Raw genomic sequence first — 19233 nt, 5'->3', positions numbered from 1 at the left:
TGCTGTCAGGTTTGCCAAGATGCCAGATTTTTTGGAGAAATTACTGAATGTAAATCAGTTTTAAAGTGTTTTTTTTTCTCAACTGAATGGCACTCGTCACTTTTTTGTAAAGCCATTTCTGTTGCTATGTCATCACAGTTAAAATAATTTTACTAGTTTACTTCAAAGTATCTGTATTCTTTATTTTTGCTCTCTGCAAATGATTGTTTGAATGACATCTTTGTTTAATGGCAGGGTTTAAGGACATACCATCTATTATTCCTTTTTGTTGTTTGAGGAAGTAGCTTACTAGCATGGAGTTAGATTCTTGACTAATATATTAATAGTTTTGGGGTTATATTTAGTATTGACAGGGACCTCTGAGGACCTTTGCAATCATGTGTTGAGGTACAAGGAAGTAACAAAGATCAGGAGTTTTTATTTTAACACTTGATTCTCTTCTGCTAGGTTTCTTGAATATTTTTATTTTCTTACACCTGCTCCATGCCCTTCTTTCACAAATGAAAATCCCTTATTAAAATTAAGATTCCTAATTCGCCAGTGTTTCTCCTAAATCAACAGAGCAATACTTCAAATCACCTGCAGTGACCCTAAACGAGCGGTTCACTTCATACCAGAAAGCCACTGAAGAGCATAGTACCCGGCAAAAGAGCCCTGAGATACACAGGTATGTATTGTACTGAGTTTGCATATAAATGTTACTATTGAAGGATACTTACACAAGGTTATATGGCAAGTGTGCTCATAACGAGATAAGTAAACTCTGGTTTCTTTTAGACTTAAATACTATTTTCAAGTTTAAAAAAATAATTTTTCCCTGATTTTTAGTTTACTTAGTTTTTAAGCTTGTTAGAACTTTAAAATACTAACCTAATCACTGAAATTTAAATAACTGTAGGTTTTGGGTGCCAGATTGGGGAGTGACTGCCTAAAGGAACCTCTGAATTTGCAGAGTTCGTCTGAAGTAAATGTGCTTAGGGAGAAGCAGAGTTTATCATAAAGAAGCATGAGTGCTGTCAGCCAGTGGGTTCTGGCACTTTGTTGTGTTGGGAACCAATTATTTAATGTCTAGACACCAGTATTTTCATCTAGTTACTTTACAGGATAGTGGTAAACCTTAAAAGTATCTAACTTGGTGCTTAGTTGCATAGATATTTTGGTGACGTGGTAAGGAAGCATTGAGAGGTTTAATAAGAGCTTAAAAAAGAAGGTACAGAATCACAAAAATTGAACCAAGTACATGAATTATAAGAACTCTTGGAAGCCAGTAATAATTTAGAGTGTTAATAGTAATACTAATATTGAATATATTAATGTGTTATAATTGCATGATTTAATATTTAAAATAATAATCAGAACATTTTTTTCTTTCTTGTGGTTAAAATGGCACTTTAAAAGGTCTTCTATCCTTTATATATAAAAATCTACCCAAACTGTTTTAATTGGTTTGTTTTGTGTCTGAGGCAGGATTTTCTGTGAAGCTTTGGCTGGCTATATACTAATGTGGTATATGTTTGCTCAAATTCAAAGGCATCTTTTTTTTTTTTAATCTCAACCTGTGGGGTACTGGGATTAGAGGCATTTGCTACCATATCCAGTTTTTCATTGAGTTTTTAATGTATATAATTTTTGTTTCTCATTTTAGGAATTAAATCAATAGACTAAGTGCCAAATTGGTTTATCTAGGAGAGGTGTAACTATCTAGTCTCCCCCAACAATGGGTAAAACTTTTCTTTTAAATCAGAAAGTAAATTATGTAATGTAAAATACACTTTATTTTATATTAAGGAGGATTGACATCTCTCCAAGTGCTCTGAGGAAACATACCCGTTTAGCAGGGGAAGAGAGAGTTTTTAAAGAAGAAAATCAGAAGGTATGCTTTTTAAAAATATACTTGATTTTCTTGTCAACCTGAGCTTAATGATACTATACTAAACATTGTTTTCTGAGACAAAATAATTAGATCTTTTTAAAATTTGTAAATGCATTATATTTATGGTGTTTTAATTTAAGCCAAGAATACTTTTTGAAAATGCTTCTCAATGGTAAATGTCAGCCCTAAGAATAGGGACTTGGTGAGTAGACAAAAGCTTATAAACATTATGATATAAATTGTGTTATGAGGTTTTGTGGTAAGACTAATAAGTTGGAATTTGAATGTGCCTTAATGTATTTCTGTTTCAAAAAAGTTACCCAAGGGCTGTTGGGCCTTTTAAGGGCAGCCAAGTTTTGACAACCCAGGCTGTTTTTGAGCTAATAGCAATACTCCTGAATGTTTAGCTTTACTGATGTGCACCATTTTTTATGTGATTTAAGAAACAGACATTTTCCCCCCCTTGGGCTCTTTCCTTTCTGTTTGTTTAGTCCCAATTCAGTTTATTTTGTCTTATTTCTTAACTGTTATCCCTTATAGAAAGTAGGTGGATCCAGATGGGAAGGGAGGCGAGGCAGAACTGGGAGGAACAGAGGGAGGGGAAGCCATCATCAGAAAGAAAAAGGCACTTTAGGCTGGATACAGCTTTTATTCCCTGTATCCAGGAGGCAGAGACAGGTGGCTCTCTGAATTCCAGGCCAGTCTGGCAACATCATGAGAAAGAAAAGAAGTAGGCGTCCTACAAACTTGCTAAGTACACTTTTGTTTCTATTGGACTACTTAGGAATAAACTTGGAAAGGTTTGTAGATCCTACAGGTAAGGTGAGGAAGCCAGAGAGGTTGGTGAGACTGCAGTGCAGTCATTAAGGGTTCTCATGATTCGAAGTTGACAATTTTAGGTATGCTAGTTCATATGACTGCAAAGTGTTTAGTAGTCTTACATGCAGCAGAGATAGGAAGGGATCAATTCTGTTTTGAACATGCTAAGAGTTTGGAAAATATCTTCTTAAACCTTGATTTTCATAATTAAAATAATAAGTCTGATTTGTGGAGTTGTGGAGTATTTATTTTGTGCTATCTTTGATTGTTTGTACCTGTATTGATAGGAACTTACGGTGCCAGTGTACACATTTTTTTCAATACGGTGTGCTACTAGCCGAATTGGTTTTGAAATCTAGATTTAGGGATAAGGTAATGTCTGTGCACAGGAGATAACAGTTTTGAAAAAATGGACTGAGGACTGAATTGGTTCAATACTATTTTAAAAAATCTTTTGACTCTCATACTTTAGATCTAATAAGTGTTAATTGTGTTAATTCCCGAAGCAATTCACTCTGTGTTTGTGCTCCGACAGTATTTTTCTCCTCTTAGCACTCAGACTGTCTGAAAGAGAAGTGATAGGTGATTAGGAGGACATGATAATTGGGTTTTGTCAAATTCCTGTCTTAATGAATAACATGTTAATATGAAATTATATGCCTAGCAAACCTTTACAAAGTAGTTTCCCTTAGGTTATCTTGTTTCTTGTGGAGTTAGTAATACCCAGGTGAATAGGAAAACTTTGCTTTTATGACTAGACTTTGTTACTCTAGGAACAAATTGGTGGGTAGTACATATCACGTTGAGAGATGCATACATATATATATATATATATATATATTTCAGTTTTGTTATGCTTATGATTACTACAGTTAGACTTCCCAGAATAAATATTTCTCATTGTTGAATAATGTCAAGGATGTCCACATTGCTTAGCATCTTACTGATGTATAATTTCTCTTCATTCCTAGATGCCTCTTTTCAACTCTAAATTATATAGTATTTGAAAAAGCAATGGAACAAGGAGGAGGTGAACTGTGACCCAGTTAAACTAATGTCTGTTGCAATACCTGAATTGAGAAAGGGCTATGGCCCAAGATACTGAGTACAGGATTGCGAATAATGTTTTTTGACTTTGTTTGACTTTTGTTCAACCTCAGTTTTATTAATTGAATTCCACTTGCATGTCATGAAAAATTACAGAATCCCTAATTTTGAAGTATCTTTTCTTGTGTTTATCAACTTATCTGGGAAGAGCGTGATAATGAGGCTTAGTAAATGAGACCCATAACTTCAGGATGTCAAGATTATAGGCTGAAAGCCACATTACAACTATAGATGATAACTTTTAACACTGTTTCATAGAAACTATTTGAAAGAATGAGAGTTAATCTTGATTTGCTGAGTAGAAGGATATATCAGTTTGTTGCCAAAAGATAAATTGCTTAGAATAAATATCAGAAATGTAAAGATTTTAGTAACTTTTAGCTCTAGTGTATGTATACAAATGGCCAATCAAAGTAGGTAATTTTAAAAGGATGATGTGTTGTATATATGATGCATTGCTTTTTGATATAAAATGCAAATTTAGAATCTGGCGTAACGTAATTCTGCATGTATATATGCATTTCTGTTTCTCGCCTGAAATCTGTATTTCATGTGTTTTATCCAGGGGGATAAAAAATTAAGGTGTGATTCAGCTGATCTTCGGCATGACATTGATCGCCGCCGTAAAGAAAGAAGTAAAGAACGGGGGGATTCCAAGGGCTCCAGGGAATCTAGTGGATCAAGAAAGCAAGACAAAACTCCAAAAGATTACAAGGAATACAAATCTTACAAAGATGACAGGTAATTGTTAAAATTGTCTTCACTTAGGTTTTAGCTTCTAATTAGCCTTTAATAATTGTCAGCTTAATTGCTTTCAATTTTGACGATGTAATCGAATGTTTAAATTTAAACAATTAAAATTATTTGTTTTACAGCAAAAATGTATTTGTCTTTTACACGGCTTATGGTGGATGAGGACAAAAACTTTGGAATAGCAAGCTAACACTGAAAAAAAAAATGACAAATTAATGTGTCCTATTATCCAGGCTACATCAGGAGGTTGGACTTCAATGCAGTGCATTTCTAGAAACAGTTTGTGTAAGAACTTTGGTTCGTTATGCTTGATTCCGCACTTTTTCAACTCATAACACCCAGAGTACAAGACTGTTAAAATGATATCTAGTGGTTTAACATGGGAGAGATGGGGGGGAGGAAAAACTAGAAAATAGGATTGTACATTAATTAGTCCTTGAAAATTAGATTTCCGTGGATATAATTAGCAGTGGTAAGAGTTACTGCAGGTATGAACTTTTTGAGTGTTGTATTAGAATCATGTAAATTCGATCCTCATAGACTCAAATGTAGGAATACAGTGTATAGATAATTGTTTTTCTTGATGTTCATTAGGAAAATGGTGGATTTGACTTGTGCTTTTAAATTTATGACTGTTATTTGTAATGTTACATGCCTTTTATTTCTATCATAATGTTATGGCCCAAACCGTACAAACTGTTGTTAGTTACTCAGAGTTTATATAAACTGCAGTCATTTTAAATCTTGGACTCAAGAACATTTTTGGGCTGGGCTATAGGTTAGTTGTAGAGTGCCTTTACCTAGCATATGTCAGGCCTTGGGGTCAATCCCCAGCACTGCAACAAACAACAGAAACCCATTCTTTTCTTTATTAAAATAACAAAAGATTACAAGTTAATGTAATGATGAACTGAACACCACTGAAGTTTGCAAACTACTAATTTCTAGCTGGTAGGCTATCTATAGTGTGTTTGTTAATTTTGTAAGACAATCACTGAAGAAGATTGGAACAGATTATCAGTTTATACCTGATTTTACTTAAGTAATAATTTTAAAGGGGATAGGTTTTTTTTTTAATTTAAAAACAAACATTCCTCATAAGATTCTAAGGAATTCTTTATCTTTTAAAAAAAAAGCACATTTTTTTTCTTTATTTTTCAGCAAACATAAGGGTAGAGAGCAAGACCATTCTCGATCGTCATCCTCTTCAGCATCACCTTCCTCACCGAGTTCTCGAGAAGAAAAAGAGAGTAAGAAAGAAAGAGAAGAAGACTTTAAAGCTCATCATGAGATGAAAGACTACTCGGGATTTGTAGGAGTTAGCAGACCTCGGGGAACCTTTGTAAGTAACAGTTGTCCTTGATCATTCAGGAGACTTTACCTTGGAGAACTGTAAAAAGGGGAAATCAACTATATTATAGATTTATTAAATGACTTTCTCAAAGTCAGAATCAGTCTTGAGAAATAAAATGGTATTTGAAATACTGTGTTCATTCTGAAATGCCATTTTTGAGATATTGAAGCATCTATATACAGTTACTTTTTCCCAGATCAATGACAATTTCAAAAGTTCACTTAGTACATCACTAGTTTTGGGAAACCTATTTTTAAAACATTAAAATCTACTCATCTCTTTATTATTACTGTTTTCAGTTTTGACTATTCAGGTCCTTACTTGTGTACCAGTCACATTTTCCTAAGTCTACAGTGTAGCATGCATTATCTCCATGTTTTACAAAGTTACTGTAACTGTTTTAAAGTTTATTTTTTCATGTCCATACTTCAGCTTTATCTAGTTGGATATTGCTACAATCCCTAGGTCATTTAGCAAAGGGAAGAGCTTTTCTTGTACGGTAACAGATATGGTACTAAACAGGTGGGGTTGTGGTGATACAATTCAAAGGAACTAGGTAACCTTCGGCTAGTAAAAAGGGGGGAAATCTAACATAGTTTAAAAATACTAGTTACAGGTCATGACAGTACATATTTTAATATTTCAGTATATTATTTTTATTATTCTACTCAACTTCCAGTAGGCGTGTAGTATAAAATGGATACTCTTTCCATCCTCAGTGGCTATGAAGACAGACAGGTGGACAGACACACACGAACACACACATTTTGGTTTTGTTACTGCAGTAAAATCTAGAGCTTGCATGTAACTAAATACCTTTGATTGCATTACTAAACAACTTTGTTAATGTTAATCAGTTTCGAATTAGAGGCAGAGGAAGAGCCAGAGGAGTTTTTGCTGGGACAAATACTGGTCCAAACAACTCAAATACCACTTTTCAAAAGAGACCGAAGGAAGAGGAATGGGATCCAGAATATACCCCAAAGAGCAAGAAGTACTTCTTGGTGGGTGTTAGAAATATGTTTTGTTTGATTTGCGTTGACTTTCAAAACATCCTAGGTGAATACTAAACATTTCAGTTCAGATGTTCACCATTATGAGATTTCACTGTAACTTGGGCGAACATTTTTTTCTCTTAATATCATTAAATTGTTTGAAGCTTTGAGTTCAGATGTGGGTCCCTTTAGTTCTGATTATATGCTTGACTTAACATCACATACAGTAGGCTGATCAAAGTAATTTGAGGTAAATTAATAATATGCCTGATTTGATTGTCACATTCAGAGAAAAAAACATACTGTAGTTAAGATACTCTTCCATATCTAAGACAACTCTAAGTGTAGAAACCTCTTAATTAATTGTACTTTCTATTATAACTTTGTTTAAAGACAAGAAAAGCAATGTTTTTCATGATTCTTGTAATGAAGGATCTCAGGATTTTCAAAGTTCATTAGAATTATAGGAGAAACAGGTTTTGAAAATATAAACGCTGGGTTTGGTCCTTGCTTTTCCTATTCAAATAGTTTTCAGAAGAGTAAAATATGAGGCTGTGGGTCTTGAAGGATCTATATATAGGATGGTAATTTTTTTTAGTTTGGCATGGGGAAAGAAAAGGTTGTATGTTCTGTATTATAGAGACAGATGTTAAGTTACCAAAACTTTACCAGAGGTACGTACTAGTCTTTGTTGTAGCTTTTCAGGGAAGTCATGTTTCAGGGCTAGTTTTGAAAATTGAAAGTAAGTTGGGTGTTGGTGGTGCACTCCTATAATCCCAGCACTCAGGAGGCAGTGGCAGGCGGATCTTTGAGAGTTCGAGGCCAGCCTGGTCTACAGAGCGAGTTCCAGGACAGTTTCCAAAACAATACAGAGAAACCCTGTCTTGAAAAACAAAAACAAAAAACAAAAAACAAAAAAAAAAAAAAAAGAAAAGAAAAAAGAAAATTGAAAGTAAGTATATCTTAGTGTCCACAGCAGACTTGCTTAATTAGGGGGTCAAATTTATATTCTGAAGTGAATCTATTTGGGAAATGATCAGAACACTTACTCAAAAATGGATTTGGCACTACTGTTTAATGACCCAAAATTTGGAAAAGTTGTGTAAACTTTTAGAATGCATGATATGTAACAGTCAGTTTGTGCTGAGAACCTGCTGTCTTGAATTAGTAGGCTGGAAACTCTAAGGCGCATAATTCAGATATTGATGAGTTGTTTCATTTAATTTGTTTATGAATGGGCTGGAGAGATGGCTCAGTGCCTAAGAGCACTTGCTGCTCTCTATATAAGACCAAAGTTCAGTTCCCAGTAAACATATCTTGGGCTCTGACACTGTCTTCTAGCCTCTTCTGTGGTTACCTGTGGGGACATGGTGCACATATAGAAAAAGCATTTGTGTACACACCCATAAATAAATGAATTTATTTATTTATTTTTTGAGACAGGGCCTCTCTAATACAGCCCTGGCTGCCTTGGAACTCACTGTGTAGACTCACTGTGTAGATCAGGCTGGCTTCCAACTCAAGAGATCTACCTGCCTTTGCCTCCTGAGTGCTAGAATTAAAGAAGGTGCCACCACACCCAGCTAAATCTTCTTTTGAACATTGTGGCTTTTAAAGAAAAACTAGAATTTATAAATTGCTTATATTTTAATATTTGTAAAAGGCACTAGGATAATCCCATCTTGGGGCTAAAGGACAAGTGACGGAAACTTTCAGTTTTTGTGACTTTACAAGAAGCGAATGAAGTTTTACAAAGGAACTAACTGATATATCAGAGTTTATAGAGAAGCTTGTCTTTAGTCTTGAACATAAAAATGGGTAGCTAGAGTGAATTAAAGTGGTTAGGTTGTTGGTATAAATACGTTTGGGAAAATTGAGAAAACCCAGGAATCAAGATTGTGGTAAACTGGGACGTGGTGGCACATGCATTTAATCGTCGCAGGGAGGCAGAGGCAGGCGGATGTCAGTGAATTAGAGGCCAGCCCTGTGTACAGGGGACTACACAGCAAAACCATCTTGAATAACAACTAAACAAACCCAACAAAAAAGATTGTGGTAATCCATAATACCTTAGCAATACAATTACACGAAGAGCTAGATACCAGGTGCTTGAACCAAGGGGCTACATTAAAAGAGGATTTTAAAGCATTTCCTTCAAGGTTTTTCTTGGTATGGAACTTTGACTGATCTTATAATTGATTTGGCCTTCTCCTGCATTAGCTTCCTAAATACTGGCTAGGTTTACAGTTGTGGATCACCACCTCTGACTTAATGGGAACTTGGAAATAATTTGGTTGGGAGTAGAGTAACTGAAAACCTAGAGGAAAGACACAGTTTTAAAGAAAATTAAACTCTCCTCATCTAGGCTTAATTCGAAGTGATTAGGAGAAAACAAGAGCAAATCCAATGGATAGTTGTTAATGAAGATTTAGAGACACCAAGATCCAAGAATCATATGACAATCACCATTAAAGAGATGTGAGATTACACGGAATACATGTTAAGAGGTCATATTTCAAAGATAGGATGAGGTGTTATAAAAGTGACAGACAAATAGTTCAAGTGTGAGACTCCCTTTCTGTATTGCTGGGAATAAAGGAGTGTGTGTTCCATACTATTACATATTTTTATTTTTTACAGTGTTCTGCCTACTTGTATGACCGCAAGGCCAGTAGAGGGCACCAGATTTCATTACCAATGGTTGTGAGCCGCCATGTGGGTTCTGGGAATTAAACTCAGGACCCGTGGAAGAGCAGTTAGTGCTCTTAACCTCTGAGCCATCTCTCTAGCCCCACAATTACATACTTTTAACAGTTTTAAAAACTGATTTTACTTTGCTTATTCCTAAGTTCTGGCATTAATAGCCATGGGATACTGTACTCAACCAGAAGATGTAATTGAGACCAGACTTTATGTTGCTTTTCAGAATCTGCTGTCATGGATCTTTATGTATTCAATTGGGACATAGACATTTTAGATTGTCTTATAATGCATAGTAGTTGTATTAATATGTTATTTTAAAAGTTTAGTCACTTGCCAGGTATGATGGTGCACACTTTTATTGCCAGCATTCTGAGAGGCATAAGTGAAGTTGATCTCGAGTTTGGGGCCAGCCTGGTTTATAGAGCAAGTTCCAGGATAGCTAGGACTACACAGAGAAACCCTGTATTGAAAAATAAGCAACAACAACAAAAAATTTCATTACTTAAAAAATGATGATATATCTGTTGCTATTGTGGCCTTTCATTTTAAGTTTTTTTGTTTTCATTTTGGAGGCAGGGTTCCTGTGTGTAACCCTGGCTGTCCAGGAACTTATTTTGTAAGCCAAATTGGCTTCAGATCCACCTGCCTCTACCTCTGGAGTTTTAGGATTAGAGGTATGTACCACCGATGCGCTGCTATGGGTTGTAATTTAAACTTTTTGATCTGTGTAATGCATGCATACATTTGCACATCACAGACTGATGGTTATTTTGGTACTTAAGAGCAATTGAAGGGCAACTTGGATTCACCAGAATTTTGTTTTGTTTTTGTTTTTCCAGACAGGGTTTTTTGTGTTGCCCTGGCTGTCTTGGAACTCTCTGTGTAGACCAGTTTGGCCACCTGCCTCTGCCTCCCAAGTGCTCGGATTAAAGGTGTACACCACCACCACCACCTAGCTCACCAGAATATTTTAATTTAACACATTGTGCATTTAATGTACAGACACTGACTTTAGAACATACTGAGAACAGAGATATGAGCAAAAATAACAATTCAAAAAAGATGAGGTTTAAAACTTGACGTTTCTTTTGTTTTTTTAAACAATAATATACCAGTGTAGAAAGTTTAACCTAGTACAATTTTAATGCTTAGTGACATTTAAGCTAGACATGGTAGTGCCAACATGGTGACCTACTCGCAGACATGAGAAGAATTTAAAGTTAAAAAAATCTTTCTGAGTTGAGGTCATTTTTTATCCAGATGAAGAGAGATTCAGTTACTCAGTTACTGCGAAGTCGGGGCTACTAGGAATGGGGTTAGTATTTGAGTCTCTGAATTTCTAATTTGTGGTCCTCATACTTACTGCCTTTAGAATATAGTAGTGTTTGTTACATTCTTAAGTTTCTTACCTCCAACCTTGGCTTTTTGCAAGGATGTGATAATTAATATAAGTATTCTAGGAAGATTATAGTAGAGTGAAGAGCTTAGGGATGGAGGAGGGGTCAAGTTTTAGAGTAACTTTTGAAATTTAATTTTTTAAAACTCATTATTCACTAATATGGTGAGGTCTAGATAACTTTAAAATGTAGATTCCTGTCTATTGAATGGGATTAGAGGTTTGCATGGGATAACTTGATCAGATTGTGTTGTGGAGAGATGAAAATACAGGAGATCTTCAATCCGTTTTTAGATGCCTTTAAAAACAATAGCCATTTAACTTTAACTGTCGTCTGTGAACAATGTAATTTACTTAGAAGATTGAAAATTTGAAAGTAAGAATTTGAAAATGTTCTCACTGTTGAGATTGGCTGGGGAGATTGCTTAGTGGTCAAAACTGGAATTCCCAAGATCCCCATATAAATGTTGGGTTTGTGGGGTGAAGATCTGTCTAATTCCTGCCTCCACAATGAGATGAGGGTTGTGAGCTACCATGTGGTTGCTGGAATTGAACTCAGGACCTCTGGAAGAGCAGCCAGTCCCCTTAACTGCTGAGCCATCTCTCCAAGTGGAGTGGCTCTTCTCTGATGTGTGTGTGTGTGTGTGTGTGTGTGTGTATATATAATTTTGATAATTTCAGAAGTCATTATTTATGAAATCATAGACAACTCTACCTAGCAATCTTAATTGCTTTGGTGTAAAAAGTATCAAAAGATAGCAGTTATTAGCAGTTGCGAATTGTTCTTTAGAATGGTTTAATAATTGCCTATACAGTTCCAACATGTAAGTTATGTAAGAAGTTAATCTTGACAAAATGGTTATGCATAAAGTCTTATTCTGCAAACAGTCTGTGACACTTTCAAAGATTCTAGTGCAGTTATACACATTTTCTCATAAAGGGTCATTGTTGTGCTTCATTTTTCATGTAGCAGTTGGCAGGTTTAATAAATGAGGTAATGAGAGGGAGACCTTTAGGTTTTTTATTGTATTTTGGAATGGGAATACTTTTTTTTACAAACTTTTAGTACTTTTCACCCTTGGAGTTTGTTTCCTTAATAGAACAGTTTGTAAGTTGGGGAGTAACTATTTAAATATAGTTATTGAAAACTTACGGTTGGATTGTAATAGCTTCAATACTTTCTGTAAAATAGCTGAGATAAATTGCCATGGGGCTGTGCTGGTATGATTTACCATTGACACTCCTAGACTGCAGATCGATATATATTTACATGTAGATTTAAATCTCAGCATAGGATTTTAAAATCTTTTTTTTTTTTTTTTTTTTTTTTGGGGTTTTACGAGACAGGGTTTCTCTGTATTGTTTTGCAGGCTGTCAGTCCAGCCTGGCCTCGAACTCGCAGAGATCCGCCTGCCTCTGCCTCCCGAGTGCTGGGATTAAAGGCATGCGCCACCACTGCCCGGCGGATTTTAAAATCTTTAATGCTAGACATAATTTATGTAACATGTAATACACGTTATTTATAGCATTACAATAATTTTCTGGCTTTTGCAGTGTCCTTTTGATATTTTTGAATCTCATTACTTGCTGTGTGATTTGAGAATTAATATCTTTACAAGAAAGCCATTTCATTGATGTGTTTTCTTTTTAAACCTTTCTATAGCATGATGACAGAGATGATGGTGTGGATTATTGGGCCAAAAGAGGAAGAGGTCGTGGTACTTTTCAACGTGGCAGAGGGCGCTTTAATTTCAAAAAATCAGGTAGCAGTCCAAAGTGGACTCATGACAAATACCAAGGGGATGGGATTGTTGAAGATGAAGAAGAGACCATGGAAAATAGTGAAGAAAAGAAGGACAGACGCAAAGAAGAAAAGGTAGAGATTTTCTGAGTTTTTTTTCCTTCCTTTCACAGATTTTATATAGTATGAGCTTGGCAGGCAAATCTGTAGATCAACTTTTAGAAATAATTATCATTAACACTCACTACCCACAGCTTTATTGACCTCTAATTTTTTTTTTCCCCTTTTCAGGAATAGTCTCAAGATTGCAACAGAGAGCAGAACTTGGCACTCAATTTTTTTAAACCTGATTTTTGTTTTCAAATAAGAATGTAAACATTTTACTTAAAATTTACTGTTTGCAAGTAGTCTATAGAAATTTTGTTTTAAGTTTTCAGATACCTTGGGAAAAAAATAGTAGACTGTATGTTGAAAATTGTATTGAAATAAAGTAGAAAATGTTCCGTACCATATTTGTAACTATCAACTTTTAAAACCTTTGACTGTTTTTGTTAATGCATTGTATTCTGCTTTGTCTATAAGAAATGGTCAAGTCCAGCTATGTGACAGCTCTGATTCTCTTGACTTCCTGATTGTTAATGTTTGGTTCATAAGTACACGTTAGCGCTACACAAATCCACACAAACCTTCCTTCCACCAAGAGTTGTTTATAGTGACCACACTAATTATTTAACTATACACTTCTGTTTAACATCTTTTTTCATTTGAACACTACGTTGTAGTGTGACCAATTTTTGAAAGTACCACGAAAGTTGCTATTCTGGTAAACTAAAAATAGTCTCACACTTCAGCAAATATATAAGGACAATAGCTTTGTTAATAGCTAGAAACTACAAATTATTAAAAGTTAGAAAGCTTTGAGAAATTGGTATTTTTGCTGAAAGCAAACAGTGGCGTGTAGTCATTTTAAGATTCTTTCCTGTATGAATTAAAAATTCAATATTCTCTTCCATTCTCATTTGATAGTTTGAGTCATGGTCTTAGATATCTGCTACCTAAAAGAGAAACTGTGGTTTGTACTATTAGAGTAAGTACAAATTCTAAGTCCACAGACCTGGTTGTATTTTTTTAAAGAACAAAACAGCAAAACTTGGGAGTCCTATTCATTTGGAGCTTTCTCCTGAAGTATAATTTGATATAATTAGTCATTAAATACCTGATTGCAAAGCATACATAGTTATTGGAGACTCTGAACAGCTGTAGATTAGTTCATAATTTAACCATGTAATTACAGATCCAATGTGCTGTTTAGTAGTTAGTTTTAATATTATCAATAAACATTTTGGCAGGAAGCTTGTAGCATTGATCTAACTGCCCACCTTCCTTACTTTAATTTAAGTTTATAAAATGGCCTTTTTCTTTTCAAGTAGTCTGTCTGCCTTACCTAAAGAGGTAGATACTCTTCTTTGCTATTTATTATTAGCTCTTGGAGGAATAAAGTTCACGCTAAGGCTGACTTACTCCTAAACATGTAAGACTAGCCATTGTATCAGATTAGTTGTATATTTTTGCATTTAAAGGGAAAAATGCTTATTCTATTACTGTAAACATTTAAAGCTTGCAAGTGTATGGCTGTTTCATTCTGTTTTGATGATTTACAATGTGTCTTAGACGTTGAATAGCTAGTGACATTCGCAAAGAGCTGTTGGCAGCAAAATTAAACTAAAGCCCAAAAGTTAACATGTGATGTTTATCTTTTTTAAAAAAATGGTTTTGCCTTTGGCCAGTTATCTTTATTTTGAAAGTCTTAATTGTTAAATATGTCTAAAGTGCAATTTTTTTTTGTTGCAGCTAAGCAATAGCAGCATTTTTAAAAACAGACCTTAGAAAATGTTTAGAACAGTTGAAAAAAATTACAATAAAAATTACAATGTGATCTAGATACATTTTTTCTTCAGGGTGACTCAGACATTGCATCTGGCACAGCTTTGGAGAAATTACCAACACACACACATACAAAAACATTCTTTTGCTCCCAGGGCTGTCAAACCAAGGCTTCTTGCTCTTGGGTTCTGCATGGTGCTGATATCTGGGTCCCAGCTAATATCTTGCTGTCATCAATAGCAGTGGAACACCAGTTGGTGATTCTTGTTTAAAGTCTCAGTATCAGTAACTGAACAGATTGTCCACCACATCTGGTCTTACAAATACCACCCTTCATTACTTTAGTCTGAATCTTCCCATCAGAGGCTAATTCTTGGTGGCTCAGGATATACTTCTCACACTTGACTGGCTCCTTTTCATTTGCAGCAGATACTGTGATGGAGGTGAGGTACATGGGACTGCATGACGGTCTCAGTTTGCACATTGGGGGTAGACTTATGACCCACCCATCTGCTCCTTGCAGAGTGGGATCTTCTGCCATTTCATTGTTTCTGTCAACATGCCTTGCAACCTGGGTTCTTATCTGCGCTTGTCAGCAAACTGTTGCTGATGCTTCTGATTGTGCCTCTCAAGCTCCTGTTGCAGATTATCTTCTTCATAGATCGTGGTTGTTTTCTCCAAAATCTCAGTCTTGCACTCCAAAGTTTTGTTCTTCTCCAGTCCTTCTGTTTCTGATTTCTGTCCTTTTCCATTTAGTTTTTCCTGAGACATGTTTATCTTAAGATTCTCACCCAGTGTTGCCTGATTTCTCCCATTAATTGTCTGTCTGAAATTGTTTAGTAAATCAGAAAATATCTGGAATACAACTTTATTGCATCAATCTGGACATAATTAGTACCATCCTGTTCAGATTAATACCTAAATATAAAAGCAATATGTATTCAGTCCCCTAACAACTTTCATATCATTCTGTTTCATATGAATACATTAACTTTTAACAGGTTTTTGGTTATACACTGAATCTTGACATGTTTACTTTTTCTACACCAGAAAAGTAGATTCACTGAAAAATAACTTAGTAGGGAGTAACAGGTTATATTTTAAATGCGAATGCAATGCTGTAACCTTTGGTTCCTACTACAGTGTAGGAAAGTGTGATGGTAAGCGCTCTTCAGTAAAACACCACTGTGAATCTTCTCTCTCAGAGCCAAACATAACGCAGCCTTTGTGTAGTTTTTAAGATCACTAGTTTCACATTTCATGACATTATAAAAGTTGAATGGTTCCTCTTGGTAAAGCTGCTTGATTTTAAGTGCCAGGAAAGTAGCTGTTAAACGTTATACTTCCTTTGCCCAGAGAAAAGAAATAAAATGAACCAAAGGATTTTTCCAGAAAAAGCAGTTTCAGAAGGCCATGACTCAATTCTTAGGTGTGTATGCTTTTCAGCATCTTAGGGATTTTAAGAAAAAGCGACGTCTTTTCCAGTTGCACTCTGTTTCTAGGAATTATTATTGTTCCTTTTTGTCACCATTAAAATCAGTGTTGGGAATTAAATTATGATTTGAGGGAAAATTGTTACCCCATGAGAATGGATGTAGATGGCTGAAGGATTCTTACTCAGTGTGGTGTATATTTCAACAGGGACCCTTGTAAGTTGTCATATGCCAATAAAATGTCCTAAGTGGTAATAGCTGTTGTCTGTTTACCTAATTTTGAGAATCTTCCTGGGTGGACTTTCTACCCAGATTTCTGCTGCCCATTTCTAGAATTTGGAATAGCAACTCAAGTGTAGTACTTGGTACATGGTTTGATAAATGTTTTTAAAGGTTCTTCAAAACTGTCTTAATTGCTTTCTCTTCTCTTCTTGGAAGATGAGAATGCATAGAGTTTTTAGCGAACCATTCTGGAAAATGCAGGAATTCTAGGTTAGTAGTCCTTGAAAAGAAAAACACACAAGACTTTTTGGTTTTTGTTTTTGTTTTTGTTTTGGTTGGTTGGTGTTTTGAGACAGGTTTCCTCTGTGTTAGCAGCCCTGACTGTCCTAGAACTCTTTTGTAGACCAGGCTGGTCTTTGCCTCTGCCTCTTGAGTACTGTAATTAAAGGCATATACCATCATCACCCAGCCAAAACACACAGTAATTTTCATCCTAGCACTCTGGGCTATCAGTTGAGATCAGCCAGAGCTGTATCTGTCTTTAAAAAAGTTAGGAATCCATGTGATTTTTTGTTTAGAGACAGGGTCTCATGTGGCTGAGGCTCACCTTAAGGAGTATATAATATAGCTGAAGACAACTTTGAATTTCTGAGCCCCCTGCTTTCATTTGAATGGGAAATTGCTGGGATTGCAGTGCTGGGCCACATTTTACTGTAGGGCTTGGAATCGAACCCTGGTGCTTTGTGCATGTTGAACAAGCACTCATCTGAGTCACACCTCCAGCCAGCTCCTCTAAAACATACAAAATAACAGAGTGGTTTTAAGTTATTTGTTATCTTTTAAGATATGGTACAATTAAAACATTCTTCTTAAAAATTACTGAAAATATAAAATACAAAAATTCTTTTAACTTTAAAATATTTTTGTGAAAGTGGAAATTGACTTTTTATAAAAGATTTATTTGAATGTGCGTGTGTGTGTGTGTGTGTGTGTGTGTGTGTGTGTGTGTGTGTGTGTTTACACGCATGCACACTGGTACCCACAAAGGCCAGAAGCCTGCTATGGATCCTCTGGAGTCAAGACAGATGTGCGCCACCTGATGTGGATGCTGGGAACTGAACTCGGTCCTCTGAAAGAGCTGCAAGCACTTTAACCCATGAGCCACTTCCCTGTTCTGAAACATTGTCCACCCTGCTTTAACCCATGAGCCACTTCCCTGTTCTGAAACATTGTCCACCCTGCAGGCCTTCATTTCTGGTGGTGTGCCAGTATGGAGGGCACAGTGCTGTCTTACCCGCTAGATGTCAGCTCACCAAGCTTGGCAGCAATTGCCTTTCACCACTTGTCTTGCTGTCCTGGGAATTGGACAACTTGTACAAATGTTTATTTTTAAAGTTTGAAGCAAGTCTTGCTGTGTAGTTCAAGCTGTCTTGGAATTTCTAGATCTATGGGTGCTGGGATTAGAGATATGTACCACTGTGCCTGGTTTAAGTTGGCACATTCTGAACAAATTGTAAACTTGAAAAAAACAAAATCTTCCACAGGGAAATAAATGTATTTGTAAAAAGTATGTGTCATATTGCTAGTAACTTAATTGTTATGGATTTTCAGTGCAAAAGTATGCTCCATTTGTCATATTTTTAGAGACGTTCTTACACTGTAGCACCTAAGGTGGCCTGGCTTCATTCTATTTCCCAGGCTGACCTTGAACAGAGCCTTTCAGGTTCTGTTATTTCTGGCCTGACTAGCTTTCGATTCCAACCCCTTTTTTGGGTTTGATTTGAAAATCGCTTTAGGGTTAATACCCTAAGTTTGCATAAAGAAGTAATTTTTTTTGATTGTTTAAATGAAATTGGTAGGTAGGGAATGCAAATGAAGACAAGACACTGGCTGGGTGTACTTTCATGGATAATAGATCTGATGCATGCTTTACAAAATTGTGGATAGAAAGATCAGCTACTTTCTATTATTGTAACAATCAACCATGACCACACATTTTATAGAAGGGGAAGGGTCTACTTGGGGCTTTTGGTTTCAGAGGGGAGTCTATCACTACCATCGCAGAGAAGTCTGGCAGTACCAGAGAGCTGAGGGTGTGTAAACAGAAAGCAGAGTGTGAATTGCTGATGACCAGAGGTTGAGGTTTTTAAATCTCCAAGCAGGCAGTTGGTGACACACTCCTTCATGAAAGGCACACCTACTAAGACTCCTCAGACAGTGAACAATTGGAATCAAGTACTAAATGCCTGAGACATGGGGCAAACATCTCATTCAGGGCACCTTGGGGAGTACACATGTATTTTATTGCCATAACATACTTGGCATGAGTTGATCTTGAAACGGTTCAGTTCCTGCATTGGCTGGACTGATTTCATAATCTCTCCATTCCTTTGAGTAACTGCAGGAACAAGTTCTGTTATAATTTCTGTTGCTACTGTCCAAATGGGAAGAGCATGGCTCCAGTGAAATAGAGCATTGTTGTGTCTGTCATGTACATCAGGTACATGCTTCCGGTGATCGCCATTGTTTGCTGAATGCTTCAAATAGGCAGTTAACTGCATTCCCAGTGAAAGGAAACATGGAGGTGAAGACAGTATTGTGGTAGCTGCTAGTGCAGATTGCTCTAGGTGTCTGTAAAAGTCCTGAAAAAGTGTAAGCCTTGAGGATCTAGGCAAAGTCTCCAGACATGTTGAAGTCATGAGTTTTCTGTGCCTGGGTTTTAAAGGAGCTCTGTTCCCAGTCTATCCCTCTCATGTTTGCCACTCTATCTCACTGTGACTGTGGATGGTGACTTTTCAAGGCTGTAATGGAACTGGAGTGAACCAGTCTGCCTGAAGTTACTGGAGCTGGGGGGGGGGCGCTCAGGTTAGAAGAGCCTAATGCTTTGGGCAGAGGACCTGAGAGGGGTGGGGGGGTAGAAGTGGGGTGGGAGGTGGCCCCTGTTGTCCACATG

At 36.2% G+C, this 19233-nt stretch overlaps 1 protein-coding gene across 6 annotated transcripts in view; it reads left to right on the top strand.

The window, feature by feature from the left end:
* Positions 1 to 16313, top strand: part of Bclaf1 (BCL2 associated transcription factor 1) — a 31231-nt gene extending 14918 nt beyond the window's left edge. For 3 of the 6 annotated variants that reach the window (XM_013110172.3, XM_013110171.3, XM_040728391.1), the window contains exons 7-13: positions 562 to 667; positions 1789 to 1873; positions 4365 to 4540; positions 5714 to 5894; positions 6764 to 6910; positions 12664 to 12876; positions 13033 to 16313. In XM_013110172.3, the coding sequence (XP_012965626.1) occupies positions 562 to 667; positions 1789 to 1873; positions 4365 to 4540; positions 5714 to 5894; positions 6764 to 6910; positions 12664 to 12876; positions 13033 to 13038 (914 nt within the window). In that variant the 3' untranslated portion in view covers positions 13039 to 16313. Of the gene's footprint in view, positions 1 to 561; positions 668 to 1788; positions 1874 to 4364; positions 4541 to 4674; positions 4747 to 5713; positions 5895 to 6763; positions 6911 to 12663; positions 12877 to 13032 lie in introns of those variants that run through there. The other 3 variants (XM_013110174.3, XM_013110173.3, XM_040728392.1) reach the window with 2 other exon arrangements.
* The last annotated feature ends 2920 nt before the right edge of the window (positions 16314 to 19233 follow it).

The sequence above is a fragment of the Mesocricetus auratus genome, unplaced genomic scaffold (genome assembly GCF_017639785.1).
Source record: "Mesocricetus auratus isolate SY011 unplaced genomic scaffold, BCM_Maur_2.0 Super-Scaffold_100018, whole genome shotgun sequence".
In the NCBI taxonomy this organism is placed as follows: domain Eukaryota; kingdom Metazoa; phylum Chordata; class Mammalia; order Rodentia; family Cricetidae; genus Mesocricetus; species Mesocricetus auratus.
Note: the sequence above shows the minus strand (reverse complement) of the source record. Positions and strands in the feature narration are given on the sequence as shown.